Genomic DNA, 16,539 nt, shown 5'->3' with positions numbered 1-16,539 from the left:
AAAAATAGCATTGCAGGTGTAGAGCAACAAAATCCCTTTTGTCCTGTTGTCTCCTCTTCTCATTATTTCTTCCCTTTCTATCTCTTATTATTTCAGCAACATTTCTTGTTCTTGTAAGCTTACAATCTAGTTGATGGTGGTACAACATAATTCCTATCACTATATACCACAGTCAATGTCTGTCTCAGTATATTGTGATAGGAGTTATGCTGTACCACCATCAATGACTGACTCAGTGTGTATAGTGATAGTAGTTATGCTGTACTACTGTCAATGTCTGGCTCAGTATACTCTAGTCTAGTCTAGTCAACCTATTTAAAAATACTACAAAGCATGAACGCCATTTATGTAAGGGTGTACAGAAAGATAGCTCTGTATTCCAATGTACTCTGGAGGAAATATTTAAAGTGGGGAAATCCAAGTCAGATTAGACATTGACAGAAATCACTAATTGACTAACTGCTCTATTTGCATCATTGACTCAGAAGCACTGTAGGTCACACAATGTAACAAAGTTCAACAATTAAGATAAGAATTTAGCGTGCAAGTACTTAAACATCTGTCAAACGTAGACACTTACAAGGACTGCGGAGTACAATGGCACTAAAAAAGTTCTCTGTAATAATACTAGCATTTGAATTATTCTCAGCCTCTCAGTGTTCCATGGTCAAGATTAATAATGGAGGATATGAAGATATTGTTATTGCAATTAACCCAAGGATACCTGAAGATATAGAAGTGATTGAAAAAATAAAGGTAAGGATTGAAATAATAAATATTTTATTTTGGATTTCTCATATGGTTTGTTTTAGAGAAAATCAACCATGGCTTTATAAAAAATATACATTAATCATTATTGGATAATTGGAAACAAACTAAAATGCTTTAGATTGTTTCAGTTAGAATACTTTTACACTAACCAATATCTTTTAATTATATTTTCCGAAATGTTATGTTTGGATTATGCATATTTCAAAATGCCATCAGTTTGAAGGGTACCGGCTGGGTTGCAAGAGATAAAGCTGTGACCAGATTCCACGTGAAAGGTGACCTAACTTCTTTACCCACGACACTTTTTCCCTGTGGTCAAATGGACAATCTTTGATGACAAATCACTCTGTATTATTATGATTGTAGTCATCGGAGGCTGGAAAAAGGACAATACCCCCTAACCTGAGCATTTTGTGTCATTACCTACTTGCAATTCCACATGTATCTACCAAGTTGCCTTGGACTTTCATTCAGACTGAGTCATTCACTGCTGTTTTATGGTTTTTTTCTTGTTGGCACAAAGCACAAAATGAGTCTATGGATATGAATATCATCATTTGTCAAATCCTGTGATGTAAACATAGTGGGATTCAGGTTCTTTTTTATATTATTTTGCAGAACACAGTTTGAATGTAATGAAGTGTGACACAAGTGGGCATTAGTTTCATTCATCTATGATCCATAATTTTTACTTTTTTCAATTAAAAATCCCAGAGAACCTGAGGTGGTTTGAGACAGAAGTACGCAAGAAGCAAAAGATGTAAGGCCAGCAGGCGTTTTAGCCAGGCCATTACCAACTTATATTCTTTCCTTCTGAGCCCCCAAGAAGCCGGCACTGCTTTACATGGAACTTGCTTTTTTGACCAAATACCATTACATTAACTTTTATCTAACGGTAATGATTGCCTACCAATTGCGGGTTAACTTCTGATATTCAATAAATCCAGTCTACTCCCATGTCTTATTTGGATGCACAGGTCTCAGACTGCATTAGCATACAATAGTACTTGAAAGCCCTTGACAGTTCTACATCATTTTTTTTTAGGATATGGTGAGAGAAGCTACGCATTATTTATTTGATGCTACAAAGAAAAGACTTTTCATAAAGAGTGTGAAGATCTTAATTCCTTTTACCTGGACAGCATCACCTAATTACATAAAATCCCAGACAGAAACATATAACGAGGTAAGATGCAAAGGGGTTTTCTCTTTTTTCATTTTTAATGTAGGCTTTTTCGCTCCACTTATATCAGTGTAAATTTAAAAATAAATTGCTAATAAATGGAGTGAACCCACAGTTACTAAAGTTTTAAATGTCTATATAAGACAATCCATCCTAGCGTGGAATATCATAAAAAACTTTAGACAGTATAGAAGTAACCAGAATGTATAAGTAATAAATAATAAGAAGAAATAATTGTATTTATTTTATTTAATTGGTGACATGTCTCCTTTAAATATCCATTCCTTATTTCATGCCTGGTAAAAAGTAATCATTAAGAGGTTGGGGACTACATAGGCTTTTTTATGACTTGAATTAATGAGATAAACAACAATTTCTTCAAAAAATCTTAGTTAATATAATACATCTAGATATTGTTTTCATTTTAGAGATAATTGTATTTTTTTTTCAAATTACTATACAAATACTTATATAATGTTATTGTTTATTTAGGCTGATGTTGTCATTGAAACTCCTCACCTCAAGTATGGAGATGACCCATATACTCTTCAGTATGGGAAGTGTGGGGAACCAGGACAATATATTCATTTTACCCCTAGCTTCTTGAAGGATGACAAAATGATTGATGTATATGGACCTCGAGGTAAAAATATTAAATCATTTATAAAACAGAGCTAAGAGGGGCAAATATATGAGGGGCCCCAACTATTTATACAAATTTCTCATGCTGTCTATAAATAACTTATACTTTAGTCTGTGCTTTTATAAAGACAGTGGTGTTTTTTTCACAAAAGGTGGTGGGTTTTAAATATCATATTCCCCTGTAATCAGAAATACCAGGAAAAAAGTCAGCTTTGTTATATGAAGCATCCACTGGAGACAAAAAAAAAATCCAGTGAAGGTGAAAGCCATCCACATACCTTATCTATGGATACCATAAAATTATTTGATCGGTTAAAAATGTGCTTTATTCCATATTAATTAGCTGCCAGTTCCTTCTCTGGATTTTTGCTTTGGCAAGTGAATGCCTGGCTTGGGCAATTCTTTGAAAGGTGATAAGCATCGGCTGAAACTAAGTTACCTAAAATATGATTGTGCATCCTCGTGCTAACATATTTCTTGTAAGAGTGCATGAATGAGCCCTCATTAACTCTAGACTACTTAGAGCTATGGTGATTCTGCCATGTTTTCCTGTACAATAGAAGGTGCTATATTTTATTTACAGCTTGTTAATCTATTTGGTGTATATATAAAGCTTTCTAAGAGTAATACAAGACATATACAGAGTCACCTGTGTACAGTATAGCAAAAAAATTGAAACCAAAATATCATATAAATCCATCCATAAACGCCCGACTTTAATTATTAAAAATGCGAGCTAATACTAATTTGGACATACAGTCAAGCATTATTTGGTATGCAGATATGATTATTTGTCTTTTTTCGCAAACTTATTTAAAGATGACTGCTTCTCTGTTATGCAGGTAGAGTGTTTGTTCATGAATGGGCTCATTTTCGATGGGGGGTGTATGACGAGTACAGCACAGAGACACCGTATTACATTGCTAGGAATGGTAAAGTAGAAGCTACAAGGTACATTACTTTACTTTTTATAGAACATGGTTTTACTGAGCTTACTGTGACTTACTGATGCTATTTAGTATTTTTTTATTTACTTATGGGATTGAGTTAGGGACTTAGATGACAATAATGCGTACACTAACAAACAGGGCTGAACTGGAGATAACTAAAGTGTCCTGGCACTTTAAGGCCAGCGGCCGCTAAACAACATTTAGAACTCTTGCAGCATGTGGTTGCTGCAATACCTGATCTGCTGGTAAAGTGGCAGTAAGGGTATTTATACGGTGATACGGGTCACTGGTCTGCTGGGGATTTTTCTAGTATGCCAGACAGCCCCCCTGGACCCATATCTGCTGTTTACATACACAATAGCGTGCCACTTGGAGCTGTAGAACATTGTCACACCCATACTCCTCAAACATTGAGGTGGACACATGGGAGGTAAAATCGGTTGTATTTTAGAACAACTTGTGTCAAATTAATACATTTTCAGGCGCATGGTTGCAACAGGATTTTTTTATTAGGCTAGGTTTCCACTTGTTTTTTTTTTTGCTAAAAACGCCCATAAAAACGCCATTTCAGCCACACGGCATTTTTTGTGAAAAAACGCTGCAGCCAGATGTTAGCTATTCTTCAATAGGAAATCGCACGATGCCATATCCACTTGGCGTTTTTCTGTTTGCCGTTTTCTGCTTTTTTGGGCTCTGTGGCAGTTTTTCAAAATCGCAGCATGTTGACACTGGCATTTTTTGCAAGGAAATCTTTTTCTCCAATAGAAGTCTATGGGAGAGAAAAAACACCATGAAAAAGCCATGTGGGTTTTTTGCCTTGGCGTTTTTTATGGCGTTTTTTTCCACAGTTACAATGCAGAGGATGGACCCAATATTTGTGTGTCCTACGAGAAATAGGCTGGAAACAAACAGTTTCACACAAAACACAGTTCATATTGAATTTTACACCATTTGGAACAAACATGCCATTACAAACAAACATACCCAACTGGATCCTGCGTGCCAAAAGCAACAGCAAACAATTTGCACCATCATTTGGGGCCAATCTTCCTAGAGGAGCAGACATTCGGAATAAAGCATGCCTTACAAACCACAGAAAAGAGACAAAAGGGTCAGCCGGGGCGTGTTTAAGTAGAACTCTACCAAGGAAATGACATCAGGAGGGGGCAGATACTTGCCATTTATCCTAATCCCTTTTAGCTGGGTGAAAATCCTAACGTGTAAAGGCTGGAAAAACTGCCTAAGGTCAAAAAGCAATTTCCACAGAAAGGCTAAAATGCCAGAAAAAACTCCAGAAAAAACGCCAAAACGCAGGAGAATGCAGTGGCAGTTTTCTTGGCGTTTTTCCTGGCGTTTTTCATCAAGAAAATAACGCAGGACAAAAACCCAAGTGGAAACCTAGCCTTAAACTTGAAAACAGAGGCACTAAAATAATTAGATACACAGGACATGACAAGAAGCTAAATTCATCTAAAAGAATTTCAGGTGCATAGACTTGAAAACTGAAAATAAAGGAGGAAATTCATTAGTTGATGATGAAATGCTAATTTTGCAGGCAGTTTACCTGCTACTTTGTAATACTCAAGTGGGTAATAATATATTAATATTTAGCCATATTTTTCTTCTACAGGTGCTCGACTGACATTGTAGGTGTTAATATGAAGATACCAAGTCAATGTGCTGGAAATTCTTGCAAACCAGATTTTTGCCTCTTTAATTCTTCAACTGGCCTTTATGAAGATGAGTGTTTCTTTCTCCCAGACAAGGACCAGTTTGTCAGTGACTCTTTGATGTACCTGCAGGCATTACCATCTGTGAGTTTTATTTTATGCTGTAAATGTCTATTGCAGCATAAGCAATTTAAGAAGAGAAGTGCTAAATGATACATAAATAGATGAATACGGTGATAAACTAATAAACAAAATACCAAAACAAAAAAGAAGATAGTACAGGAAACAAAAATCTGAAATAAGTAATATCAGAAAATATAATTTTTCATAATTCATAAAGCTACTAATGAAATGAAATAATAAGTAATCCCACCCTATATATATCTATTTGCTTGAATATAAGACAAGGCTTTTTGTGAGGGAAATGCTCTGAAAAATACCCCTCATCTTATATTCAAGGTCTCTTATAATCCAACCTCAAATCATAGTTTTTATTAAATATGAAAAAATAGTTTACCTGTAAATGAATATTTACTAGTGAAACTTTTTTCCAATCGGGTAGTCTTATATTCAGGGTTTTTTTTCTAAATTAATATTCACATTTTGGGGTGTCGTCTTATAATCAGGGTCATCTGCAAAAATATGGTATGCGAAAAAAGTCACACTAGGCACTTGTCTCAACGGTGGATTTACATTCCACTTTCCACCAGGTGCAGCTTTCAGGGACAGTAAGCTCAACCTATAAAATATGATTTAAAGGGTAAGATCAATAAAATAAATTGCCTGATGAGTTTTTTTTAATAATGCCATTGGATAATAAATGCCTTTATCAGTATTAAAAGCGAAAACAAATCCCTTAAATTTAAGTTACCTTGAGATACCTTAAGTTACCTTGCTCTAGAAACCAGATAGCACTCTAAATAAAATGTAAAAATGTATTATGAGGAGTTAACCCTAGTAGATCCTACTGCAAGAAGGAGCTCCCTCATTATAGTTAATGTGGTGAGGTTTATCATCGTACCACTCATCAACTTGCCATTTTACAGAATTTACTCTGCCATTGTCCTATTTTTCAGGTATCCCAATTCTGTGATAAAAAGAGCCATAACACAGAGGCGCCTAACCTACAAAACAGTGTGTGTGGATATCGTAGTACATGGGAGGTTGTCAAGAATTCTGTTGACATAAAAAGTACTGCTCCCTTAAATAATTTCATTGTCCCCGAACCTTCTTTCACACTCCTGCAGCATAAGGAAAGAGTGATCACATTAGTCCTTGATGTCTCTGGAAGCATGGGAAGTGTAAGTGTTCATTAGCCTTCTTCTCTCATGCTTTGTTCATTAAATTGATTGTTTTCAATGCTGATTTTAAACTATAACTTAGTTGTCTGTGCCACAAATGTAATTATTCCCTGCTCTTAGCAAACTATATCATTATGTTCCTTATTCTCATTTTTGCCATAGTTACTTACATCTCATTTGTTGTTTTAGAAAATAACTACAACTATATGTGCAAGCACATTGAATTTTTTTAAAAAATATCCCATTGCAGTATTCCCGGGCACAACGACTGTATCAGGCTGCAGAAGTATTCATTATTGAGATCATTGAAAACAATGCTTATGTTGGGCTTGTCGAGTTTTCGAGCTCAGCGTTCATCCTTTCACATTTGGTAAAAATAACTGGTGAAAAAGACCGTTTGAATTTAAAGGCCCGTATTCCCCAAAAAGCTAGTGGAGGAACGAATGTCTGTGACGGAATTCGGTCTGGAATTCAGGTAATGTATATACAATTTTACTGTTTCTTAAAGCATTACACAAATAATATTCATTTTGTAAATATAATATATGACTTAAAAAAAAGAAGTTTAATCAATACAGATTTTTAGCATTATTAACTGTTTTTAATAAAATGTCAATATGTTGTACTTTAATTTTTGGTTGAATTACAGACCTTAGGGCTGGAGAGTGCTGGTTCTTCTTGGCTCCCTCCAAAAGAGGGGGACAGCTAAAGTTGTCAAGGGGAGGACATGGGGCAGAATTTCCAACATGACAAAATTCCAAGTTGAAAAACTGAATTTCACATGTCCCAAATGTAGTGTTCCACCCCAAAACAACCCAACAAACCCATGCATGGGTTTTAACACTGTATTCAGGAGATATTTCTGAACACATGTTGTGGTGTTGTTTGACAGTGACACAAATTTGAAAATGCCCCGAGGTGGCTAGTTTTGAAACATATATAGTTTGATGGGGGTAAATTGAACTGACCAGGTTCAAAAACGTCCCTATAGGCATACCTGGGAACTTCTCGGCTCCGACTACCTGGAGCCTTCCCTTGAGGGACGCGGGCAGGACTGCACACTGACGTTGGGGGAGTTCTCACTGACATCGGGGGCGTTCCTGCTGACGGCAGCGGGAAACACCCCCATTTCAAGGAAAAAATGGGCGGGGAGCGGGCGTGTCAAGACCCCGCTCCCTCGACCCGGAGAGTTCCCAGGTATGCCTATAGGTGTCCTATAACTTGAATACAAACATAAAAACATTGGGTATTTCTAAACTTAGGACAAATATTAGAATCTATTTAACAGTTTTTTTATTCATTTTTGTAGATGAAGTCAGAAAAAGTCCTTTTTTTAATTTTCCACTGCATTTTATATATTTTTATAGTATATTAGACACTATCATCTAAATTATGGTATCTAAAGAAAATCCAGAACAATACAATATATAATATGTGTAGGTAAAGTAAATACACAAGAAGAAAATTATAGCTAAAAACGAGTAACGCAGAAATGTTAACATGAAGGGTACAAAAAATAAAAAGACAGCTCTGTCCCTAAGAGAACAGCACTTTCAAGCTTGTGGTAAAACCCAGTTGTTCTTCAGAACTCTTTGCTGGGCTGGTAGGCTCTTAAGCCTCAGTTTGCAGAAGACTGTAACCTTCCTCTTCGGTGCCATCTCTAGTCAAAGAACCAGCTTGTAGGCAGAAGTGAGAATTCTGGAAACTGTGGCTGTGACCAGAAATCGAAGGCCGGTCCTCACCCTTGGTGAAAGGTGGCCAAAATGCAGTGGCACACAATGGTACAGGTCTCAGGGATCAAAACTTTAGCTTTGTCTAGATTCTACCATTAAAAATTAGATTTTAGACAGGACATTGAATCATAAACCATTGATTATTCATGAATTATTGTTTACCAATTCAGGTAAATGAATGAATCATGCTATATCTCCAAAACAATTGTACAAACAAGCAAAAAAGGACAGTATATAGTTGATTTTAATATATGAATTTAATAAATAATTATTGATTACTGATTTTACTTTTGCAATTTTCTTCTGTTTCATTTCATTGGACAGGTTAACGAAAGGTTTGATGGATCAGCAGCTGGCACTGAATTAGTACTACTATCAGATGGAGAAGACAATTATGATACCAATCTTTGTGTTTCTGAAATACTGTCGAAAGGAATAATTCTTCATTTTATAGCTCTGGGACCACAAGCTTCAGAGGCATTGAATTACACTGTACAGAAAACAGGTAATCTTGTTATACAGGAATGAAGTTATCAATAGAATTCTGGCACGACGCAAGAACAAATATCACTTTGCTATGGTTATGATATTTCATGATGAAATAACTAACTGATTTATTTACTAAATTATATTACTTGATTCGGTAATATATACGTGTGTATTTTTTCAGGAGGATTATATTTTTCAGCATCAGACAGACTGGATGCTAACGGATTGATTGATGCTTTTAGCTCACTTGTGTCTAGAAACGGAGATACCACTCAACAGGCTATTCAGGTATATTTATATGTTTGTGTGTCTGTCTATACGGGAGATTTTCTGGGTGACCTCTATCATTCTGCTTGCTTAGCTCTGTGGCAATTACTCTATTGTTAAAATGCCTCGCTTAAGGCAAACAATTAAGCTTTAAAAATGTTGTGCTATAACCGGTTTTGTTTTCGGAATGTCTTTTAAATCCTGCCTGGCATTTCCTGGTCTCACTCCTACCCGTGTTTATTATGATTTATTTAAACAAAAATGTTTGCACTGGGATACATTTGTGTGGCTGTCCACTTCAAACATTCGCACAACAAATAGCTGGGGGCAGGGAAAGTGGCAAATGCATAGGGGATCCTGCACATAGCGGAATTTCCCTTTAAGGAAAAGAGCATAGTCCTGCTGTAAATGAGCCATATAGATTTAGACGCTGTGTCATTACAAAAAACATTTAAACGTCTTTACTGTGTGCAATTACCATGCGTGGGATCTCTCCAGGTGAAGTTTCACCTCTCTGGGTCTCTCTAGGATGTGGATGCAGCATTTAGACACACCCCACTCTCCACCCATGACCTTTTCCCCCTCCCACCCACATACAAATATAAAGTGGTTGTGGTAGCCCCACCCACAATGTTAGAGACATGGCCAACTGCTGTTGTTGGTCCCACCCACCGCTGTCCTCAGGTGACCTGGAGGGGGGGTTGGCAATTACAGGTAAACTATTGTAAAAGCAAAATCTCATTAGTGCTTATTTTTTAAAAATCCATATTTTAAAGGACTTTTTAGCATCTGCATTTAAAAATGCAACCCAACTAAATGGCAATTTATTGGTTTGTATTTATTTATTATTTATTTATTTATTTCATTTCAGCTTGAAAGCAGAGGTTTGAATTTGGCCAATTCAAATTGTTTGAATGGCACAGTTTTCATTGACAGCACGGTTGGGAACGACACATTCTTTCTGGTTACATGGCAATCTGCAGTGCCAGCTATCACTTTACAAGACCCAACGGGGAGAGTATACAAGGAAACACAATTCAGTACTGACCAAGCTTCCAAATCGTCTAGACTACAGATCCCAGGAACTGCTGAGGTAATCTGCTTTGTTTAAAAAAAATAAAAATATTTTCAACATCCTCATCAAGAAAAATTAGGCAACAACAGCAGAATGTAAGCGCATGGGAGTTAGTGCAAAAAGTAAGGTGTTAGAAGTCCAACTGGCATATTCACCAATGACAAATTTTGTTTGATGAAAAAACAAGCATTAATTAACCCCCAACTTGTTTGTGAATTTCAAATATGGTAAGTAGCTGACCAGCCCACCTGGCGTTTGCGCAGGGCGCCTGTTCAGAATTTCGTCTGAATTGAACGGTCGGGAAACTAAATTCATTGTCTGAAAATGAACGCAAATAAAATGGATATTTCGCCCGAATCGATTTTGCTTGCCCTGCCCAAGTCTAGTCCAAGCTATCCTCTGGCTCCTATAACTATCTGCTATGCTCTAGACTAGAAACAAGTATTTGCTCTTAGAAAGTTCTTTCAATATTAAATATGAAAAGTAAAGCAGACTTCTTGACTGTTTCTTATGTGCTTTAAATATATTAATTAAGAATTTTAACATTTAATGGCTAATTTTTTTAATTGTTTTAGAGAGGACCATGGATTTACAGCCTTTGCAATAAGTTAAGTACAACTCAAAGCATTGGTATAACAGTAAATTCTAAAGCAGCTGATGAACGTATACCACCAGTTACTGTGAAGGCCCACATGGACAAGGACATAAACAATGACGGCAATCCAATGGTTGTTTATGCGTCGGTAACTCAAGGATTACTGCCTGTAAAAGGAGCAAAAGTCACAGCGATTATTGAGTCAGCAACTGGAAGTTTGGAGACCATAGAACTTTTGGACAATGGAGCAGGTAATCATTTTACAAACATATTTTGTATATTATACAACTTTGTGGAACTTTGTAACGTAAATCTGGTGCCAAGTTTAAAAAGTGGTCCTATCATCATAACAACCACTGGAATGGTCAAATTAGCAGAAACAATGAATTAGTTACCATTTACCGTTTACTGCCCATCTATGAGTCCTCACGTTTACTCAATGAAACTTTTTAAAAAAGCATAACAAAACCAAACATTGCTGTATGGTAACAAAGTAAACCATAGCTTCTGCATGAACAAGAGCTAAAATATATAGTCCTGACGCCGCAGGTTGTAGCCTCAAAATGATATGGTAAATAATTTAAATAATATTATTACAATTAATTTGTATTCAATAAAAAGTCAAGTGGTCGGTCACAATGGTTGACTAACTACACTGAACATGCATGAGTTTGCACGCCCGTACATGCTAAATATTGCGGGGGTAAGGGTAGTAAGTAAAGTTTTTTGTTAATTTTTTTGTTTACACTTAACCACTTGTATGCCTCTTATATTGTATTTTAATTACATCTATCCCCCAATCATCCTGAGCATAAGATTGGGTATAGAGCGGTCTATTTGGGCATTATACACTCTATCCACCACAAAGGTATTTATATGGTGCTGTGAAACAACCCCACGCCTCTCATTGCGTTTATTGCAAACCAAACCTTTGATCAATCAATAAAATTATTAACAAATCTTTCCAACTGTTTGGTGTAGTCAATCATAAAGGGTGTCCTCAAAAAACAAATGGAAGAAACCCATGGCTATATATTGTAAGATGCAATAGAAATGAAGAGATAAGTTAAAAGGACTCTTGCCTTGTATACAAGTGTATTTTTTGCAAGTGTTAATTCGATATTGAATTTGTGGACTTTTGTCCAACTCATGAAAGTAACATGCATGTTAAATGAATGGAGGCAACCTTGTTTTTGAAGAATTGCATCGTTAACATCTTTTACAAACATTATAATACTCGATTAACAAATATTGCTTGCCAACATATAGCATATAGTAATACATGATATTATTGAAATAATTTAGTTTTTTTTTTATATTCCAGTATTTCGGCAGCTCTAGGCATATTATTATTATTATTATTATTATTATTATTATTATAACTGGTTCATTCTGTATCTAGGTGCTGATATTGTAAAGGATGATGGAATCTACACAAGATATTTTACCACTTTCGCTGTAAAAGGAAGATACAGCTTAAAAGTACGAGTTGAAAGTGGCAAGAAAAGTCGCCTGGTGCTGCCAAAGAATCGCGCTCTTTACATACCAGGCTATGTAGAAAATGGTAGGAACCCAATAATATTGGCTACTGTACATAATGTTGGATCTCTATTATAGTCAAAACTCTCTACTTTGCTTGGTTTTTCCATTCTCACTATAATAAAGGGATTACACTGGCCACAAATATAATCTGATTTGTTGTTGATTGTCTAAGAGCCACAGCAGGGTCAGACTTTAACCCCTCAAACTGATTTAACGCCAACATAATCTTTTCCAGTATGCATTTCCCAACCTTTTATCTGTTATGTTCCTCCCCACCCACCTTTTTATTACCCATATCTTTTTAACCCTCTACCACTAGTGTACTGTTATCATTTTACCCCTTCTTTCCATGTCAGCCTTTTGCTCATTATCCTACTTTTACTTGGATCAGACTCCCAGCCGACACATAACCCTTTGCAGCAAAACTGATGTTTTAACCCTATGTTGTCCTAAGGGAGAAATAGGAAATATGTTACTCAGATGATGGACAGACTGCAAAATGACATCACACATGGTGTATGATATAATCGCTTTAACTATGAGACATCATGTAAAAAAAGGGTGCAGAATTATTATGATTTAGAAGATGCAGGAATTTCATACTCCCTACTACTGATTTTCAGAGAATAAATATCACTTCATGTTCCTGCAACCCCACCACCTTATCACAGTTGTTCTCTTATTTATCAAATAAAACCACTTGAACAGTTATAATATTTATATAACTATAACAAAGCAACTGCAATTATATTTTATGTCAGAATTCCCAGGCAGCCACAACAAAAAATGTAAGTATTTACTTTAACATATACTCATCTGTGGTCTGGCAATTCTGGCCAGTGATTGGCTGCTTGATTACACTTGAAGCAGCCAATCGGTGACAGAAAACTACTCCCTTTTGAATAAATCTGCATATGTGCACAAGGGGACTTCATTAAACCCCCTATTTTCCAAGCCAGCGCTGGAGCATACTATTGGCAAGTATATCACATGTAAGTAGATTTATTCACGAACCACATCTTGTGCATAGATAGTTGCTGGGGGGTGGGGACGGGGGCAATACTGGGAGTTCTACAGAATCCAACCATGCATTAACATGTGGGGATAGCAAATAAATGTAAAGGGATCTCTTAGCTATCATAGCTCAAAGTCCACTTTTAATTAGTATTACCCTTTGTCCCATTGCAAATGCATGGATGTACTCAGCAGTCCTGTCCTTTTGCCCTATGTCTCCATTCCCAGCTCCATGGCTTGAATACATCTCCTTCTTGCCATGTGCTATACTCACTGCCAGCCAGGTACAGCAATGGGTAGCACAAGACAAGTGTTGCATTAAAACATTTGCATAAAATATTTTTATTGCCAAAATGATTTACAAGGTATAATATTGCTTTTAGGTACAATTCATGTGAATCCTTCAAAGCCAGAAATTAACGATGAAGACCTTAATTTGGGAGAATTTAGTAGGACAGCTTCAGGTGGTTCTTTTTTGGTGAATAATGTTGTCTCTGGTAGTCAAGACATGCAAGCACCTGAAAAAATAACAGACCTGAAGGCAAAGATAGAAGGAAGCTCAGTTGTGTTGTCTTGGACAGCAACTGGTGATGATCTAGATCAGGGAAACGGTGAGTAATCTGTTTTTTTTAGACTGCATTTAACTTCTGTTTTGACATTACATAAAATGTTTTTGTCAATTTTATTTACATTGAAAATACCGTATTTCCCCATGTATAAGACTCTCCCATGTATAAGACTCACATTAATTTCGGGGCCCGCAAATTACACTTCTATCATGCCCAGGTTCCAACATGAGTGTGATGTTAGCTATGCTGGAATCTGGGTATGCCTGGGCATGATAGGAGTGTTATTGCTGTGAGCAATCATGTATATTTAATATAGCAATCACACTCCTATCATGCACAAGCAGCCAACACATGCACATCACTTTTAGCCTCTCTGTGCCCTGCCCCCCCACACTTACAAATCCATGCTATCACACACACATATTTATTCATTACCTCATTAACGCAGACTTATACACCCTCACCCACCCTTACCTGAACTGCAGATCTTCCGGAGCTGCTCGCAGACTTTGTTTCCCTCTGCGTTGCTCGAACTTTGAGTGAACTTCTCTTGTCCAGCACAGGGGAGCAGGAACGGAGCGGAGTCATGTGATGTGATGTACATTGACGTGACTCCACTGGATTCCTGTGTCTCCTCGACGGAACAAGAGACGCTGCTGAGCAACACAGAGGTAAGCGGAAAAAAAACCAAAGAAAAAAACCTACAACCACTTTATAAGACTCCCCCGGTTTTTACACCCCAAATTTTTCGAAAAAAGGTGCGTCTTATGCATGAGGAAATACGGTATAGGTATACTGTTTTTTGCTTCTGCCATTGATTGTTGAAAGTGGAGAACTTAATTTATTACCAGTCGTTCAAAAGGAAGATCGGGTTCTACACCAATCAATGTTCTTCATAAGGAATTTTTGATATTGTACCTTGAAGAATATAAATAGGCCAGGGTTCTCCACCGAATAACCAACTGCTGCTCAGTACCTCACATTGCTACTACACCAAAAAATGACACTATATTTGCAAACCATATGGCAGCACTCTAAATAACATTGAAAAAATAATGTAAGCATATAAAGATCAAAAGACAGTGAAAAAGCTCCAAGCCCGTCCCAACGGGCTACACACTGAACAATATAGAAAAGTAGGAGATACACATGCCACAAAAAACACATAACCCACTGTATAATTCAGAAACAAATATAATGTATATGAGCACAATGTTTAAAAAGACAATAGTACAAATAGGAGTATATCATAATTAAGACACTTCAACAAAAAATAGACGGGAGGGGGACAAAAATGGTCTTTATCAAGGGTGTTTTTTTTCCTCTAAAATGACAAGTTATCTTTTGATTAGACTGATTGGATTACAGATTGATTAACAATGAGGTCTTGGAGTAAGAGATAAACGTTTACTCAATTCTAAAATAATGGCTCACCTATCATTCATTAAACAAAACCTATAAGATCCCTTTTTTTGAAAAATGAAGTCATTTAGTAACGCTACCTACATGTGTTACAACACTTTAAGATACATTTTTGTTCTGTCTATAGTATCTATATAGATACTATAGAGGTATACTACATAAATGTCATTTGATGAGTGTTACATGTAAAATGCAAAGTTTAAATGCTTTCATTAATAGAATCATGTGTTGATTAGTCTGCAGCCTCACTGTGTTTGTTTAAGTTACTGAAATCATTTTTATTGTTCTGTTTATTTTTCAGCCGCATTGTATGACTTAAGAATGGACACCGATCCCATAGAGCTCAGAGACAACTTTAACACTACAGTACAAGTTAACATCTCCAGTTTGAAACCACAGCAGTCTGGATCTGCAGAGACATTTACATTTGTACCGCAAAATGTTGTTATAGAAAATGGAATTATTCTTTATTTTGCCATAGTTGCCATTGATAAAGTTTCTCATCGTTCTGACATATCTAACATAGCACAAGCTGCCCTGGTCATCCCTTCTACACCAGCCCCAACCACAACACCAGCCCCAACCACAACTACACCAACCAAAACTTCATTGGCTCCCATCACATCCAGTAACAATTCAGGGAAGCTGAACATAACTCATCTGACATTGATAGTATGTTCAGCAGTTATTATAATATGTGTTATTATAAGCATCACAATCTGTATTGTGAGCAGAAATAAAAAGCCCAGAAAACCAGAAATGAAACTGTGATCAAAATGGGTGAGAAATTCTGGAATATTACACTCCTATTTTTGTCTTTAGTTTATCCAACAATATATTCAGTGGTGCCCCGTCACAAAAGCATAAAAAGGTTATTTACCATTAGCTGCTAAAAAAAAACTGTCTCAAGAATAAGGGCACTGATACAATACTAAATAAATAGAAATTTAATGTGTTTATTGTTTTTTTAATAAAAGTGATTATTTGGTTATTTTGTGTACATTGCAGTTAACTGTATATTCAAATCATGTATTGTTGGTGTAATTTATAAATAAACATATGGCAGATATTTTTATACTCAATTTTTACATTGTGGTTTCAAATGTTATATATATTATTTTTAGTGTGGCAGTCTGTGGCATGGGGATATATAACCTGTCCTCTCCTGCCCTGAAATGATCTGCCTTCTTCTCATCCATTCTTACAAAGGCTCCCTGAACCAGTCAACAACAATCAGCAACTTACCAATACATAGGAAATAGCAATCAGTTAAATTATCATTCGAATACACATACCCAGGATGCACTTAACCAAGC

At 36.3% G+C, this 16,539-nt stretch overlaps 1 protein-coding gene across 1 annotated transcript; it reads left to right on the top strand.

Annotated features, from left to right (window-relative positions):
• Nucleotides 1–627: 627 nt before the first annotated feature.
• LOC149283346 (calcium-activated chloride channel regulator 1-like) lies at nt 628–15,994 on the top strand. Its single transcript, XM_089497658.1, has 14 exons — nt 628–756; nt 1,817–1,957; nt 2,447–2,597; nt 3,439–3,547; nt 5,177–5,360; nt 6,293–6,517; nt 6,768–6,992; nt 8,575–8,755; nt 8,921–9,027; nt 9,878–10,099; nt 10,657–10,927; nt 12,079–12,240; nt 13,616–13,843; nt 15,525–15,994. The coding sequence occupies exons 1-14, from the start codon at nt 664–666 to the stop codon at nt 15,992–15,994; spliced, it is 2,769 nt and encodes a 922-aa protein (XP_089353784.1). The 5' UTR covers nt 628–663.
• Nucleotides 15,995–16,539: the final 545 nt, after the last annotated feature.

The sequence above is a fragment of the Sceloporus occidentalis genome, unplaced genomic scaffold (genome assembly GCF_023333645.1).
Source record: "Sceloporus occidentalis isolate IW3139 unplaced genomic scaffold, rSceOcc1.0.p SCAF_106, whole genome shotgun sequence".
In the NCBI taxonomy this organism is placed as follows: Eukaryota; Metazoa; Chordata; class Lepidosauria; order Squamata; family Phrynosomatidae; genus Sceloporus; species Sceloporus occidentalis.
This window is presented reverse-complemented; position numbering and strand designations above follow the sequence as displayed.

Coding starts and splice junctions, on each gene's coding strand:
- LOC149283346 (XM_089497658.1), top strand. CDS start 664: ATGGTCAAGATTAATAATGGAGGATATGAAGATATTGTTATTGCAATT. Junction 6,518..6,767: donor TCTCTGGAAGCATGGGAAGT/GTAAGTGTTCAT, acceptor ATCCCATTGCAG/TATTCCCGGGCACAACGACT. Junction 8,756..8,920: donor TTACACTGTACAGAAAACAG/GTAATCTTGTTA, acceptor GTATTTTTTCAG/GAGGATTATATTTTTCAGCA.